We start from the raw sequence: 18,146 nt of genomic DNA, 5'->3' as shown, positions 1-18,146 counted from the left end.
TCAGATTTATCTGACAGACCGATTCAAAACTTAAATTTTCTTCTGATGAAGAGTCTGTTGAACTTTTGTTGGTCATAATCCATTCTTGGATTTAAGAAACATTCAAAATATAAGCCGATTATACAATAATACATATGCGTCTTTCCCCCTGTGTGATACAGATCATTTCAATTCAACTTTTTGCTGCCTTTCTGGAAACCATGGCTGTACCACTGTGTATGAGCTGCATCAGAATTGACATCGCACTTCTTCTATGTTATCGGCTTTTGTGCAAAATATGACACAGAGGTTTATTTGTATTTGCATTTTCTGTCTAAGGAGCCTCCTACCAGCTCAAGATATGCCATTTCAGGAAGAAATAAACAGCAACCATATGTTAAACTGTTTTGCTGCAGCAGCAGCGGCATCTAATTTGACCCCCCTTGCATTGCTCGGAGGCCAAGACCTCAGTCACATGTTCAAAGAGTGTTCCTGGTTTTCTCTCACTGAGGTAAACAGCTGTCCAAAGACATCATCTCTGGGACCACAGTCACAAACAAGATACATGTAAGCTTTTTTTTTTTAAAGTGTGTGCAGTAACATATGTGCATGTTACGTTAAAGGTCGCGACAGGTGACACAACACCGATGTTTCATGTTGGCCCCCTATGGTGGGAGTCTTATACCAAAGACATGTTTCTTTTGCCAAAGGTCAAACTGGAAAAAGTCAAACTTAACTTCTGTTGACTGAGGCAGTTTGAGAGAGCAGCAGCTGGTTGGTTCCCTAAAGCAGCGTCTTCTGCAAGATTTTAGAGTTTGCAATGCAGTGTTGAAATTTTATATGCCAGTTTGGCAATTTCTTATCAAGTACATGGAATCAATAGAAAATAAAAACGGGGTTGTTCCACTAGAATTTGAGTTATGAAGCACATAATTGTATTTCTAAAATTAAAGATGCCATGATCAAGAATTTACTAGTGTTTGATGCCTGTCTGATCATTTATTATATTTACCTCAATGTATATGATGTCTTGAATCAGGTCATCTGCAAGTCATTTAGCACCACGTTCTCCATGAACATGCTGTGCGCGATCGGACCATCGTCTGGGAACGCCCAGGCGGTGGTCTGGCCCAGTAATGGAAGGCTCACCTCGCTGACCAGAGTCGGGTATCGGAGACCAAACGAAGCAATGCGGCGCTACGGTATCATTACTTCTAGGTGGGATTCTGACTTAGAGCCTTTCAGTCATAATCCCACAGATGGTAGCTTCGCCCCATTGGCTCCTCAGCCAAGCACATACACCAAATGTCTGAACCTGCGGTTCCTCTCGTACTTGAGCAGGATTACTATTGCAACAACACATTATCAGTAGGATAAAACTGACCTATCTCACGATGGTTTTGAGCCGGAAAAGGGTAGAGTGCCTTCTTCAGCTAGGGGTGGGTGTTCTGCCCCAAGTGGAAGAGTTTAAATATCTTGGGATCTTGTTCACAAATGAGGGAAGAAGGTTTCTCAGTCTTTTAACCAATGCCCAATCAAGAGTCTTGACATGTTCAGGACTCAAACGACTAATATTGCATTCCTTGTGTTTAACCCACACCTAAAAAGGCAATATCAGAAGAATCTTAGCCAGACAAAGGAGAAAAGGAACTGGACTCAGTGATAGAAAAAAAAAAAAATCCTCTTTTCTGATTATGGTAAATTTTGCATTTCATTTGGAAATTAGGGTCCCAGAGTCTAAACACAGATTGAACCGGAGGAACAGACTGCTTAGAGTGACGTCTTTACAGTTCGTGATGATGTGGGAATCACATTCTGCGCTCGGTTTGGTCTGCTGTGTTATAACAGGTCCAAAGTTCCCACTTGGAAATTTTAGAGCACTTTATGCTTTCCTCATCTGCTTACAATGCCAAAAGCAGCGGTACCTGATCTGATCCGTTGTTTTCTCTGTGATGTTCTGGGCTATAGAGACTGAGCTCTCGGGTCTGGTTGGGGATGCCGCTCCCTTGTCTTACCTAGAGCTGTCTGACTGAGCGGGACGGCCCTTCTTATGCTGGTCCTTCTGCGTTCCAGATGCTGTGTACAGCTCATGCTTGCCTAGCAGATTGGGGGTTCTCTTCAGAGACAGGGATTCCTTCTCCTCCGTGTTAGATTCGTCTGGCTACTGGGGTGTCAGGGTTCTGGGGGGACATGGTGATGTGCTCGGGAAGGGGTTAATTGCCCGTGTGCTTGTGACGTGGTGCTCTTGTTCTTCACTGCTGACTTGCCTCCGTGTCGGCCACATGGCCACTCTAAGGGGTTGCCTAATATTGTCTGCAGAGTAAACCTTGATTTAATAAAGCCAGTGGTGTTGGGATAACATCTCTAGATATTGCTTTCATAGAGCAAAGTTTTCCTAACATATGTAGGCAACAAGCATTTTATATTACACCTGAAATGTCATTAAAAGACATATGGAGAAAAAAATAGGACAATTGCATTTTAGAGCACCTCATTTAGCTTTAACCTAAGAGGTTTGTTGCAATATTTTCGAAGCCATACATCAAGCAATGACAATTTCTAAAACACATGCAATTTTCTATCCATATGCCCTCATGCAAAGCACCCACATATGACCAGTCACAAGAGGACTGCACCCATGATCGGGTTCATTTTCCTGCATCCTGATTTGCATTCTTTGCTCATCAGTTTGCCATTTGATATTCGTTCACCTCCATGACTGAACCGGGCAAAAGCTAAATAAAGGAAAGGTTAATGTTCTGTAATCATTTTAAATATGCATCAATCACTCCTCAACACTTTCTCTGCTCTCACAGGCAGGTTTAACCACTAGCTGAATCAGACATGGCTATCAAATTCAAACAAAACATTCATGTTCAGATGTGGGCCAAGTATATGTGACTCTCTCTTGGGTTTCATAAAGAGTCATTCCTTGCAAACATGTCGATCATATAAAAATCTCTCTGAATACCTCAGAAAAAGGAGATAGTTGTACTTACTTTCATGGTGAACAGAAAAAAGTGCATCCACATATGGAACATTAAACAAAAAAATTTAATTTAACTATAGCATATAATGGAAAATATGGCAACACACGTTAATTTGGCTTAATGCAATTTTGTCCGACATGTAAACAAACACAAATTACATTAACGTGAACTTACAAACCCAATGGCAAGCAGTTTTGCCTCAGGTGATTGTTTGATCTGAGATTATGTGAGAAAGGACCATGTGTCCGTATGAACACAGGCTATCAGCAGGATTATACTTGTTCCATTTTGATATCTGTCCCTTCAAACCCCTCTGTGGATTAGATCTCTTCATTCTACATGAAAAGATTTTGTCTCCTTTGTGATTTTCCTCACAAAGAAAACAAAAGCTGAAAGTCGTAGTCTATGCATCCTTTTTTATTTTTTATTTTTTTTAATCCACATTATCAAAGATTACTTTTGAATAATACCTAACCAGAGGCAAGATTTTGCAAGCCTCGGACAGAAAATTAGCAACTGCTTGAAGTCATTTTTGACCAAGCAGAGAGAAAATGGGAGCAGATAGGCTGTTACTGGAGGTGAACAACAAAGCATTTGAAGCAACAGATGCAGAAGGATCATACAGTTATTAAAAGGGGAAAAAAATGCTTAATCATATAAACCTTCAAATTTACATGGGTAGCTTTTAACAGCAAAAGAACTTATTGTACACCTTCATGGAAATGGGTTGTTTATTAGATTTAAACTACATAAATTATCTCATTTGACAAAAGCAAAAAGATCCAGTAACATGTGTGTTGATGTAGAATAGTAAAAGATTTTGCTTGCCATTACATCAAAGTAACTGGTTGGCTGGTAAATATTGTTTAGTGCTTAGTTTGGAGTCTTGTTGACACCAGGATGCCACTTTTTGTTTTACCTCTCCATCATCCTCCATACAGCAGTTGCTGGCAGGATAAACTTGGTTCTTGGTCCAGCCTTGTTTGTCACAGCTCCAGCTAACTGAAGCTTGATAATTGTTGCTCTAGTTGAAGATATGAGCTAATTTAGGTAAGTGGCAGCTTGCTGAGTTATGGGATGTTCTCTTACCTGTCCTATTTTGAAGGGAGGCTAAAACAAATTGCAACATTGCTACCTTATATTTACACTCTTTGGAAACAAAAAAGTCACAGATTACCAAATGGACTTTTTAGAAACTCTAAATGAGCTGAAAAAATGTTAATTAAAAGTTTGAAACGTGCTTTGGTTACAATTGTTATAGGATTTGTTGGGGATGCTAATGAGCATTGCAACAGTGATATTCCTAAAAAGAATTATTTCTTACCATTTGACCCACTAAATAAATGTTTTCAAATTATAGATTGTATTTTTCTTTAAAAAATGTGTGTGATTAATTTAACTTAAAATATTTGCTTATTTTAATAATAAAAATATTAATAAATCAATAATTGTGAACGATGGTGAAGATTGGTGAACTATGAGCATCAGATGACCTCACATGTCAGATTCTAATCTGCTTCCTCATGGATGATCTGTTTTAATAAGTGGAGGTATTTGTATAAAACAACCTATAAAAATGAATTAGCTTTCTTTGACATGCTGCATGGTAACATGTTAAATATTCTCACAGAGAAGCTGGATATTTTCAGGATAATTTGGTTGGTTTATGGGCCCGTCATAGTCGAATCTCATTTAAATGTGAGATTGAGATTTCCACCGGTGCATGGCCACTTTATCCACATCAATTTCAACATACACACTGAATAAATTCACACACATACACACACACACTGTGGAGATGGGTGTAATTATGTATTCAGTGGATGTAAGCCAGAGCCTGCTGAGAGATGTATAAATCAGTGTGTATCTTTGCATGGGGAACTGAGTACACAGTTTCAAGTAAGTACTTTTCCATAACCATGAACACAGAGGAGCCTCTCTCTGTCTCTCTCCCTTTGTTCAACACAACAGTGGGATTATTTCAATCCTCCTCTTTTTTTTTTGTGCATCCTCATTCTCCGTTGTCCGGCTTTATCCCTCCTCTCATACATCAGGCTCACGTCACAGCAGACAAGCCCCTGCTGTTTACTTCTAATTTCTCTCTGTGGATCCTAATTAGTCCCTGTACCTTCGTGGCTCAGTCCTAATCAGATCTATGACAAGTGCATCAGACTTCTCGGTCAACCCCAAAAAAAGACTCTTTATCTGGAGGCGGTTTAAATTTTGATGATTTGGCTTATTTTAAAATGTAACAGGTTTTGCTCTCCAGCATTGCACATCAATTTTTTATCATCTTATTGATGTTCTCCTATCCTTCCTCTACGTCTATGGCCTTGTCCTTCATTTCTTTTCCCTCTCACTGTGCATGTCCCTGTGCCCCAAGGATATAGCTGCTTTCTCATCCTCCATATCCTCACAGTTCACAGTTAGCCCTTTATGCTTCCATGTGTCCCTGTTTCCTTTTTCCTTTATGCACTTTTTTCCACTTCAAAACTTGTTTTCCTAACACCCCAGTAGGCACTAAAATGTGTCTTGAGTACTCCAATTGCAAGCAAACAGCTCTGAACGTCGGTGTGAAAGTGCTCACTTTGATGCACAAGCAACAAATTCCTCAAGCAGCCTTTAGAGGTGGCCAGGGACTACCAGGGGCCACAGAAGGACTGTTACACCCATCTAAGGAAGGACTCAAAAAGTAGCCTCTTTTACAAAAAGGTTTTGCCATGAACATGCGATGATGTGCTCCTCTGCGAGTTGCCCCTCGCTGTTCATAAATAATAAATCACAAATCTCGATGACGCTGTCCTGCACACTAAACACGATCGCTGGTTTTAAGATGTTTAAAAAAATATTCATACCATTACTCTGCTCCTTTTGATGAAATATAATAAAAAGTATATGAGTGTATGTAGTTTGTATTGCTGCTTGAAGCATTGAATAATGTAACAAGGTCCTACTGACACCAGTTTGGGAGCCAGGTCACCCTCCACATTTTCACCACTGAATTTGGTGAATTCTAGACTATCTTCTGAAGCCTTAAAGTTTCACTGTTGGATTTGGAGGCCTTCGGGTCATTCTGTGAGGTTTTTGTTTGCTCTGGCGATATATAAGTCACCTTTGTTACATCTTCGAAACTTGCAAAGACAAGTCCCTCTCTGAGCCTTGGCCATTTATGGATAACAAATTCTGCTTTTAAAACAGGGACGATTATGGTTGTCAAGACATACAAGGGTTTTCAACTTTTCGACTTCATACCTGCTAAAATTTTCCATTACTATGGTTTAATGTGGGCTATTTGAACCATAGAGTAAGGCAGCCAGGTCCCACCTTCATCTGATGCTTTGAAATACATGTCAGTAAGCCTGTGGAAAATAATTAAACGTTCTGCTCATTCTCAGGAAAGACAAAATTGATCAAATATTGCTGGTCATGAAAACTACAGACTCTGCCTTCAGGAGCAGAACAGTAAAAATGGACTAAGAACTTGAAAACTACTGCTACATTTACCAGACCATCACTCCTTTGAGCATCCTCTGCTGACCAGATGCTACGGGGTGAGTTTGTTTAATTGAGTGTATTAGGGACATTTTTCTTCCGTCTGTAATACGGTACCAATATGTGTCACCATAACGCATCTCACACTGAAATGCATCCACTGCTGTAAAAGACTAGTGTATAAGATATATCAAACCCCTTGGTGGATCTTTCCTTCTATGTCAGACTGTGAACTGCCTAAGAGCAAGTGTGTATATATTTAAAAAAAGGAACCTGTATTTAGAACTCATAAACTATTGGCGAGATAAAGAAGTGTAGTTCAAAGAAAAGCACATCAAGGTAATTAGCATAGCGTCAGGCTCTAACTCAGACAAAGTGATGTGTCTGGTCACATCCCCACAACCTTTCTCTTATCTTGCTACCTTATATTTCGCTCTATCCTCTAACCTGCCACACATACACAGACAGTTTCTGTGTATGTGTGCCAGCACAAACATACACAGTCTTCCTTTCCTCTCTCTCTCTCTCTCTATTTGTGAATTTTAACCCATGTGGTCACAGTATATGAAACTATAACTTAGACAGGAATCAGGTTAAAGTCACTTCATTAGAATTAACTAAGACAAGTTGGAGTAATATTCTGTGCAATAGCGTCAAAGCGTCTGCTCATTGTCTTTACTCCAAGGTCAGGATAACACCAACAGAAAATGGTGGGAAAGAATGCAAAATGCAACTGTAGAATACCTAAAATGAGGCTGTATTTCCAATGAAGACATTATACCCATAATAAAAGGTGAGCATCAGAAATTCAGCTTTTAATAAATAAAGACAGACATGTGCCACAGAAGACAAAAAAGCTTTTTCATTCATCTATAAATTTGCAAAGCCCGTCAAATATAATGAAAACACATATCTTGAAACAGGCTTCCTTTGTTTCATGTTTCACAAGCAGACGATAGAATAAAAATGAGCTGCTCTTCATACTGTATGCATAAGATGGTCATATTGAGATGCTTGAATGTCTTTGTGTGTTGCTTTTCTCTCTGTCTGCAGATGGCAAATAGATCTATTGATGTTGCACCAGCAGACTGTGATGGGATGAATTATGTAACAGCCTCGATGGGTTGTGAAGGCGACTGTGCAGGGAAGAAAAAGTATTTACGCTGCTGCCGTGACAACTGATAATATAACCTCTGTATTTACATATGCTGAGCCCTGTAAATCCTCCATGTGCATGCATGGTGTGTGACTTGCAGCAGATCATTGATGCCTGATGTTTAATAGGACGTAGCAGCTGCTCAAAAGCTTAACAAAAAATAAAAAAAATAAACAATAACATCCTAACAATACTTTCCACACCCATTAGTTAAATATGTGTAAATCAGAGTCTTCTGATGAAGAAACAGGCTGTTGAAACATCAGTCTTAATGACATCTGTAGAATAAATCTGAAAAAAATGTTAGAAAAGGTTCTAGCCTTTTCTGCCATTTCAAAGATGAGAGATCGTACATGTTTATGGGTTGTTAGCCAGGAAAGAACCCTTACTACCATTACAAATGTTAAAATTAACTTTGCAACACTCAGGGATTTGAACTGGAGATTTGCATTGTGGTTAATGCTAAGACGGTCCCAAGACTGAGGATTTCAGCAGCAAACACTCCTGCTTTGTACGGCATTCATCAAAGAATGAATATGAATGGAAGAAGGATTTTCCTAAAATCCTCTGTTCGAGATTTTATGATTACAATGTAGTAATTCATTTTAAAGGGGGAGAATGATGTGTTTTCCAGGCACAGCGTGCCATTTTACACCTCAATAAAGTAACTTTGTTACCTTCAGTTCTGAAGACCCTCTGAAACACTTAAAAAGGAAATGTGACTTTGAATCATTGCTGTGCCTGACGCCTTGAAATTGGCCTTTGTCTCTTTAAAAACCTCCTACCCTTTCCTGATACTCTTCTGTCAGGATGTCATCACCGCAATGCCTTTTCAAGTCATCAGTAGATGCTGTTTTTAGCAGGGCTGTACTTTGTTGTGCAGAGGATTAGTATGTTACAATATCATATTTGGAGAACAAGCTGAAAATCAGCATGATAAGCTCAGCAGACGCAGACTTCTACCAGGTTTTTGCTAATTTTTGTTGCCGCTATTCTGGTGGAGGAGCTAGTAACGCATCTCTACAAACTATTAACACAGCTACTTATGAAAGCTTTCATACATTCATAAGTATGAAACAACTAATGTAAGAACTGTGAATTTAGAAAGACATGTCTTACTTTGTATGTTCAGTCTGAGTCCTAGCAGACATGATTGGATCTTCTCCTAGTCAAGCTTAAGAGGGGATTTACCTACTAAGGTTTACACTAAGTGACACTAACCGACTCAAAAAATTCAGCCTCTTTCAAACTGGATTGTTTTGCAATTTTTCTGCCCGTATTTGTCTCTTTCCGCCATGTCGGCACGATATTTGAAAGGCCACACTGATGCAGCCTTCTGCCACTTTTGTTTGGTCGGTGTGCAGCAAAGGTGAGCCACGCCAACATAATGAATGGGAATGGCATTGTGGAGCAGTCTCTGTGTGAAAAGAGCTTGTGTTGCTGTGCATGTGGAATTGTCTAACTGCACTTTACCAGATTTCTCTTTTGGTTAATGTTTATTTCACTACCCTGACAATAATTCTTTTTATTCAGTCAGTTTGCCTCTAGCTTAGTTCTACGAAAATTATAAAACATCTTCTCTTGTTCTTTTATTTCTTTAACTATTGGACTCAAGTTAGATCTTTAATTTACTTTATGCACTGGTGCACGAGGAAAATAAAAACCCTTAAAATCCCAATCTTAGACTCAGTTTTCCCCCACCGACTCCCTCTCTGTGTCTCTCCGTCTCGCCCACCACCCGATTTGCTCTTCAAAGGGGAAGCAAAACGTCTGCCTATTACAAGGAGCCTAGGGCCCTCTGCAGAGTTGTGTTAAGTAATAACAAGCAGTGACGTCAAAGGTTTTCCATCCGAGCTGGAAAGAGGGAGGGCAATGAGACTGAAAAAAAAAAAAACAGAAAGGGAGGAGGTGAAGCAGACATGGAAGAGATGCAGCTTGTGAGAAATCTTTAGTTTTTTTTGTGTTGATTTGTGGGTTTTTTGTACACATGTAACACACATAAACATAAATAATGAATAATAACTTGTTCACTTGGATTAAAAAGATGTTTGAGTTCATATGTACTGTCACCGCATGTGTTTTTTTATCTGAAGAACTTATTGTTCTCATTCTGAACGAGTAATATAATGCTCCCACATCTAGTTGCATTTATATCACGATACTGCAGTAAATATAATAGCATCTGCTTATCATTTGCTGACAAAAAGAGATCAAGTTCAATATGTGGATCTAGGTTAAGATCTTGTACTAAGTGCCTCTTGTGCAACAATGTTTGTTTAAAGATGACCTTCATTTAACAGAGACATGGTGAGGAAATATTTGGGTATTATTCCTTTATGAAAGAGCTTGATTAGGATCTATTTCTGTGGGTTACTTAACCAGCCACACATTTATTAAATACATCAGCTTATTTCAGCTAAGGATTGCTTTCACAGTGCATTGCGTAAAAATGGGCACCACATAAATCTTTTCAAATTTTGTCACGTCATAACTACAAAGCTCATTGGATTTCTTTGGGACTTCGTGTGATGGACCAAGACAAAGTTAAACATGACTGTGAAAAGGAAGGACAAATGTTTTTCAATTCTTGTGAACAACTATTTTCAATTCTCGCCATAGATTCCCAGCTGAATTTCAGTCTGAACTTTGAATGGGCCTTTCACACACAAACATACTTCAATCTGAACCACTGCACTGAAGCTATGGCTGTATGTTTAGGGTAATTGTCATGTTGGAGGGTGAACCCATGGAGATATCCGGATCCATGACTGAACCGAGTCCAGTGTCATCCATTTTTTCCATCAATGCCAAACTCCAGTCAGTATCCCTCTTCCTGCTGATGAATAGGGTCAGGATCCTGCTACCATAAGTGATGGAGTGTGTTCAGAATGGTGTGCAGTGGTGGTTTCCCACAATACACAGTGTTTTGCATGTTGGTCAAAGAGTTACATTTTGGTCTCTCTGATCAGAGCACTTACATCCCTTTTGCCATGTTCCCTGATTGCCAATGGCAAACAGCAAAAGGCTTTAAGACTTCATTTAAGCAATAGCTTTTCTCTTGTCAATCTTCTATTAAGGCCAGACTAATAGTTGTCCTGTTATTACATTTTCCAGCCTGAGTTGCACACCTCTGAAACTTCAGTAGACAGGGTACAGGTACAATACGGCTGTCTTAGCCTCATGACTTCACTGTGTCAGATTGAGACTGTTTGTTGTCCCTTATGAACACCATACATAATAGACACATGATGTGTTTTCTACTTAAAGAGCTCCTGCTTTTCAATGTAAAAATCTCCATGCACAGAAGGCCTTTATACTATTGACTCTAAATAACAACCGACTTAGATTTCACAGAAAATGCTGCAACAAAACAACCCAATAGGCTTTGCAGAACTGTATTAAAACAAAGTTGCTTTTTGCATTTGAGTCATTCCTCCACTGTGATGTATATACTGCATTGTAAATCTGAATACAGAGGGCACTGTTCAATTTTCTCCCCTCATTTCTATCTAGAGTTCCCATCTATGCTCTGTGTTTGAGTCTGCTGGGAGCTTTCCATAGGGAGCCTATTTGGGTGCATTTACATTTGTGTGCTCACAACAAAGCACATGACTCTTTGGCAAACTTAAGTGCTCAAAGAATGTCTGAAAGTCCACTCTGCCTGTACAAACCAGCTTCTGTTTTCAATATAATCACAGCTGTTGTGTAAGCAAAACTTAGGCAAGCAATAGTTTTAGAGAAAATAGGTTATTAAAGGGAGACTTCTGAATTTTTGAAGTGAGATTCTATAAAAGTGTTGCAAGCAGTTAATATGCATGTGCAGACTATAATTCTCTTGGCATCTTCATGCAAAATAAATCAATATAAGTTGGTCCCAGATGTTGAAGACCAAGACCAAAGTGTTCTTCTACCATCTTAAATCAATTCCTGTCCTAAAAAATGTAAACTAATGCTATTTTAAGAACCTTTAAATGCCACATCACATTTGGACCATTATTCACATAAAAACTATATTCATGTACAATGGGAAGTGGAGGTATGAGGTTGTGTGCCACCAATGAGTATTAATTGAGAATGTAACCTGCTAATCATATCCAGTCAGATTAACCATCAAAAAGAAATGTAAAGTGTAATTAAAAGCAGAAATACTATATTTAAGTGAATAATATTCACGTTTATCTTTTAGACTGGCTTAGTTTACTAGCCCTGTTGCCTAGCAGCAAGGAGATCCTGGGTTTAAATCCAGCGCTCGAGTGTCTCTGCATGGAGTTTGAATGTTATTCCTGTCCAATGGTCAGATCATAAATGTTCACAACTTTTCAGTAGAACATCATTCTGTCCTAAATGAAGAAAGAAGCTAGTCTGACAAGACAAAGCCAGTATTCTTCCTTTAATCTTAGTGTACTGCTATCTTACAACAAGTAATATCTGAAAAACACCAGACCTGTTTATACAAACAACACTTAGTGAACCTTTAAGCCATTCTTATGTTTACATTTCAACATTATGTACAAAGAACCATATTATAATTTACACAGGTAATACAGGTTGTTGGCCGTGTACCACAAATGTTCTCACCCCTGTGTGAGTGAAGCAGAGAATAGAAGATAAAGTGTCTCTGGTTTGAATAACTGTTGCATATAAAAGTAACGTAGTGAAAAAATAACATTTTACAGCTTTAAGAAATTGCTATTATGGATTACACTGCTTCACTTTTGTATCCTGGTCTTTTATGTTCCGGTCTTAGTACTTCTTTCGCACCAGAATATCATCATCAAACTACCTTCATTTTCCATCTTGATGCAAAGATGACAACTATTTCAGTGTTCATTAAAGAGCATTTGTGTAAACTGCAATGAAATTTTTAAAACTGGGGATGTTTTATAGTAGATGTCCAGTTTGCTTTCAGGCTCTCATGAACTTGTTATTGCTCTTCTGAGACTAACTAACATAGATTTAAACCAAATGAAATCACTATAAGAGTTATCTAAAGAATAAGCCAACCATAAACCGAACCGAAAATAAACTATACCTTTAAATATGACTTTCCTCCATTGGTCACTGTAATTTTGTATTCTGCAAAACATATCTTTATTGTTTGGTCTGTCTTCACTCCTGTAACTATAATTGAAGTCATCACTGCACCTGCCAGCCTCTCAGTCGGTTCATTTGTCATTAAAAAACACCTATTGCTCTTTAAAAAACTGGGCAACAGGCTGCAGTTCAGCGGAGCGATGACGTGCGCAGCCTACATCAGCACCTTGGATACGGGCACACCATTCACTGTGGGGCTCCTGCCCCGTTTTGGACCAATCAGCGCTTGTGTTTTCAAGCTTGTACTCAGCACCACCCACACTGCTGTATTGTTCCGCTGTAGGGAATCTCCTCTCAGGCAACGCACGTATCCCGTATCTATTATAGCTCCTGCTGTTCGTCAAGGCAAGTTGCAGCAATGTAGTATGTAGAAAATAGATTTTGAAGAGGTGAGTTTTGCTATCAGAAGCAAACAAATGACTTATTGTAAGATTTGGGTGTATGAACTGAACGGATATTGGAAGCATACTCTCACTAATAAATCTAATGAAGGATAGACCAGCCCATATGTTCCTAGAAACAATGCATCTGTATTTGTTTTACTAAATGTATTTCTTTCAAACACTAACAGGATGTTATATTAAACAGCACTCTTTCTCTCTTAACATAAATTACTTTTGCCTTTTGCTGTCAGCACAGTCCTAGGTTATCTCTGACGCAAACCCTCATCACAGGCGTTCCTCCCATTTCTCAGAATCATATGCCTCAAACTGACAACACCTTTCAGCCAATGAGAGCACGATCTCGTCAACGCTCGCGGGGCGGGACTTGTCTGTACGACCAATCATCTCCTTGTATATTGTTTTGACCTCTGAAACCGCATCACCGCCTTGTCTCGTGTCCGCGGCGGAGGAAGTCTATAAATACAAGAAACGCAAAGACAGAAGGGGACGAAGTTGCGAAACTCCCGAGTAGGAGGGAGCTACTCTGCAAAGCCTGCTGAAAAAAGAAAGGAGTTAAAAAAAGCAAAATAACCTTAAAAACTGAAACCTTAAACGTCAATTCTCCAAAAAAAAAAAAATCACCACGTACTGGAATACTTTTTTGTAATGCTAATATATTCTATGTGAAGAAAGTATTTATACTTTTGTTTTCTATTTGCACTAACCAACGGTACTTCAGAACTACTGAGCATTTTTATATTTTACAAAAACGTAAGTATTTTTTTTTTTTTACATATGTTCATGTAATTGTATAGGTTTCTATTTTTGCATGTATTATAGACCTGTTCATACTTTGTAAGCTGACAGTCGGTCGACGAATTTATTGGGAGGGGTGAGATAAAAATGTTCAGAATGCCTTATTTTATCTCAGTGAAATAAATGCCAGTATATCCATGCAAATATTGGACGTTATACGCGCCTCGCTTTGCAGTTGTTACTCGATTATTTTGTGATATTTTTGTGAATAGCTGTAACTTCATAACACTGAATATTATCTAATAAGACGTATTAATTAGACGAGTATAATCCGATTATTTGTTTGAGTGTAAATTTGTTTCTCACAAGAGGTACGAGAGAATGAATTTTTAAGTATTTGATCATTCTCAACAAGTTCTCGCCTCTTGCACGTCACAGTGCAAGGCGATTATTTTAACACCCCCGTGTCTCACTGAATATTTAGCAAATAGTCGTTTAATCTGCAAAGGATTTCCTCTTCTCTGAAAAAATTGCCAAACATGGGTGTAAACGCGGTTTTGTTAAGTCCTTATTTCGACACATTTTATCAGTGGGACTAATCGGACAGAAACAAACGCCGTGACAGGGTCATTTAAGCTTTGAAATCCAATCCCCCGACCATTTCCTCACAAACTTATCCACCATTATCATTTATTGCCAGTGCATTTAATCGGTTAGGTTTGGTGTTAATTAAACGCAGAATCCCCCGCAGTTCTTTTCCTTGTCTCCTGCCTTATGGAGGCAGTCCAGTACTGTGTTATGTAAGAGGATTCCCTGTTCTAGTACAAGGTTAATATGCCCAGTGCCTACTTTTTTGACATCTCTGTGGATGTAGGTGCAGGATCCACATGAATCATACTATCCAGGCTTATTTTACAGTTGCACATTTTTTTCCGCTTTATTCGCAGGCCATTTTTGTTACATTTGTCTGAGCTTACTACAGTAATCATGGTCCAATAATTTATAATAAACCGTCCAAACCAATTAAGTTAATTTTTAACTTATTCTACCTGAATATCATTATATTTATTCATGATTCCTTTCTCTCTTTTTTTTGCCTTATAATTTTTTCAGGAAAATCGATCACACCCTGTGGAAGGACACCACTATTACAAAACCAGCACTTTTGATTTTTGCCTCCCCTACCTGGAGCACGTCTGTGTTGCCGAACACGGATAAACAAAGCCGAGCCGGTGGACGCGTTCAAGGTCACAGCCAGCTAATCTCCACGCACCTGGCACACTTCAGCAGTTCGCTATGCAGCTTGAAATCCAAGTAGCTCTCAACTTCATCATCTCGTACCTGTACAACAAGCTGCCAAGGAGACGGGTCAACATCTTTGGCGAGGAGCTGGAGCGGCAGCTGAAGCAGAAGTATGAAGGACACTGGTACCCGGACAAGCCATACAAGGGCTCAGGATTCAGATGCATCCACGTGGGCGAAAAGGTGGACCCTGTGGTCGAGAAGGCAGCGAAAGAGAGCGGGCTGGAAATCGAAGACGTCCGCAACAATCTGCCCCAGGACCTCAGTGTGTGGATTGACCCCTACGAGGTGTCCTACCAGATCGGCGAGAAGGGGCCTGTCAAGGTGTTGTACGTCGATGACAGCAATGAAAGTGTAGCTGGGAATGGAGGGGTTGACTTGGACAAGGAGATCAAAAACAGTTTCAACCCAGACGCACAGGTCTTTATGCCCATCAGCGAGCCTTTGAACGGGACCTCTCCAGGCTCCAGCTCTCCCTCTCCACCCTTTGGCCACTCGGCGGCGGTCAGTCCCACCTTCATGCCCCGGTCCACACAGCCTTTAACCTTCACAACAGCCACCTTCGCAGCTACTAAGTTCGGCTCCACTAAAATGAAGAGCAGTGGACGCAACGGCAACAACGGCAACAACGGCAGCGGTGCTGGGAACAAAGTGGCACGTACCTCTCCCACCAACTTGGGCCTGAATGTGAACAGTCTCCTGAAACAGAAAGCCATCTCCACCTCCATGCACTCACTGTATGGGCTGGGACTTGGTGTGCAGCAGCAGCAGCACCAGAAGCCCTCCGCCCTGTCTCCCAACGCCAAGGAGTTTGTGTTCCCCAGTCTGCAGGGTCAAGGCAGCCAGAGCGCTCTGTTCCCCGCAGACAGCCCGCTGCAGTACAGCAATGCCTTCGACGTGTTTGCGGCCTACGGTGGCCTTAACGACAAGTCCCTCATGGATGGCTTGAGTTTCAGCTTAGGCAACATGCAGTATTCTAACCAGCAATTCCAGCCAGTCATGGCCAACTAGTACACTTAAAGGTACTACTTAAGCTACTACTTCATATGGAAACGACCAGAGATAATGTGATGGGGAAAACAAACACAAATGCACATTTCAACAAAAAAAAAAAAAAAAAGGAAAGTTTAAACAAAAACAGAATGTTAAATATAAAAGAAAAAAAAAAAAGACTTGTAAGCTGTAAAATCCGAGTTTCAAGTCTAAGAGCATGAGCCCGAGGGTGAATTACTTTATCCCCTTGAGTTATACTTGTTTCTTTTTTGTTGTTTTTTTAATTTCTTAATGAAGCTTGTAGTACAAGTTGTCTAAGCTTGGTTACCCAAACTTTAAAATGCATTATTGTTATTTCATTTGCCAACCAAGCACAAAATATTTTTTTATGTAACTGTTTTAAGATAAACAAAAAACGAAAAAAAAAAAAACACCACCATAAGTCATGGCCTCTTTCAGTATTTAAATATAACTGGACATTGCCAGTTTTTCAAGAAATTGGCATCAATAAGTGGGAATTCCTGGTCTTTTTTCTAATTGTATAATTTAATTTAGTACAGAGTTTGTAAAATATCAGAGTATCTATTGTTTCTACAACATGGTATTGCATTTATATCTTTTTACTACTCCAGTGATCTGTGATGGCTGCAGCAACTTTATGTTTCCTTTTTTTATTGAAATTATTAAATGAATCCATCTTTAAAATAAATAAATAAATAAATAAACATTGACTATCCTGAAGATTGTGTACAGACTATTCCGTAGTGGTGGGATTTAAGAATATTTGCTTTTTTGACAAAAATATAAGAGTTGTATTTTCTGTTAAGAGTTTAAAGATTTTTGCTATATTATGGACAAAATGTAATCGTATATTAATTTTGTACCTACATTGTGCAATACTTGATAAAGCAAACGGTATAACAAAGTTTTCGGAGTCAGTGTCTTACATGTTAAGAGGGACTGATAGTTTATTAAGTTTGTATTAAAAAGCTTGAAAATAAGAAACGTGTTCACTCTGTTTGGTGTTTACAGTTGTGCAATGCGAGGCAGCTGTGAAGGGGTTTTTACAAACATGGGGGCAAAATGACTCTTTCTTGAAGGCGAATCAAGTTTCTTCTTGCCACGGCCGCTCTTTCTTAATTAAGAAAAATATGAACCACTGAAGCTCATCGTTAATTTGCTTCAGGTAATTACCCTAAAACATAAAGAATGCCGCGAAGGCAGAAATTGCGGTTTTATAATCACCAGTTTTATGGGAGCGAAATTTATGTCGCCTAACATGCACCAAAACAAATCATTTTCTGTGCCTGCAAAGCATACCCAATAAATTCCCTGCAACATATTTCACACTGGATGAAGAAGGTGTTGGCCAAGTGTTGCCCTCGGTCTAAGTGTCACGACGGGCCATCGCTTTGCTCAGCAGTTCCTGAACAATAACACAACCCTGTTAGGCTAATGGCTAACGAAAGCAGCTGAATAACTAAATCTATCCTGAGAACCTCCTGAATTTAAACATTAGCTATTGACCAACAGCAAGCTAACTAAATTATTTAAAGTCCAACTGCTTAGCTTGAATCTCACCCTCAGAAAGCCTGTTAGCTAACAGGCTGCTAAACCTTTTAGCATCTTTATAGGTATAAGATCATCTAAACTGGGAATTAAAGCAGCTTATTGTTAGTGAAAACAACAATTGACTAGATATTTTTAAAATCGCTGCTGGGCTATTATTCAGGTCAGGAACTTGGTGTCATAAAGTGTAAACAGGATAAAATATGTTAAACTTGAGCAGACCTGAATCAAGTAGTTGCTGAAAGCCAAACAAATTGGTTACATTTCACCCAGTGTCCTCTGGTGATGTGACCTGTTAATGGATAACTAGCTTTTTTCTTTTTTTTTTCTTTTTTTTTTTACTTCTTTGCCCACAGTCAAATGCATCCCACTGGGTCAAAAACAAGCAATATATTTGAACAAAGTGGGTTTTCTGAACGTTAGCAGAAACAC

At 39.2% G+C, this 18,146-nt stretch overlaps 1 protein-coding gene and 1 long non-coding RNA gene across 2 annotated transcripts; both read left to right on the top strand.

The window, feature by feature from the left end:
• The first annotated feature begins 485 nt into the window (after nucleotides 1-485).
• Nucleotides 486-10,267, top strand: LOC122822417. The gene is made up of 3 exons (XR_006369143.1): nucleotides 486-546; nucleotides 6,365-6,520; nucleotides 7,515-10,267. It is a non-coding gene; the product is annotated as an uncharacterized LOC122822417 (long non-coding RNA).
• A 3,317-nt stretch (nucleotides 10,268-13,584) lies between these two features.
• Nucleotides 13,585-17,146, top strand: tob1a (transducer of ERBB2, 1a). The gene is made up of 2 exons (XM_044101064.1): nucleotides 13,585-13,865; nucleotides 14,964-17,146. Exon 2 carries the CDS (start codon nucleotides 15,147-15,149, stop codon nucleotides 16,161-16,163), a length of 1,017 nt encoding a protein of 338 aa, XP_043956999.1. The 5' UTR covers nucleotides 13,585-13,865; nucleotides 14,964-15,146; the 3' UTR covers nucleotides 16,164-17,146.
• The last annotated feature ends 1,000 nt before the right edge of the window (nucleotides 17,147-18,146 follow it).

The sequence above is a fragment of the Gambusia affinis genome, linkage group LG19 (genome assembly GCF_019740435.1).
Source record: "Gambusia affinis linkage group LG19, SWU_Gaff_1.0, whole genome shotgun sequence".
NCBI classification, from domain to species: Eukaryota; Metazoa; Chordata; class Actinopteri; order Cyprinodontiformes; family Poeciliidae; genus Gambusia; species Gambusia affinis.
Note: the sequence above shows the minus strand (reverse complement) of the source record. Positions and strands in the feature narration are given on the sequence as shown.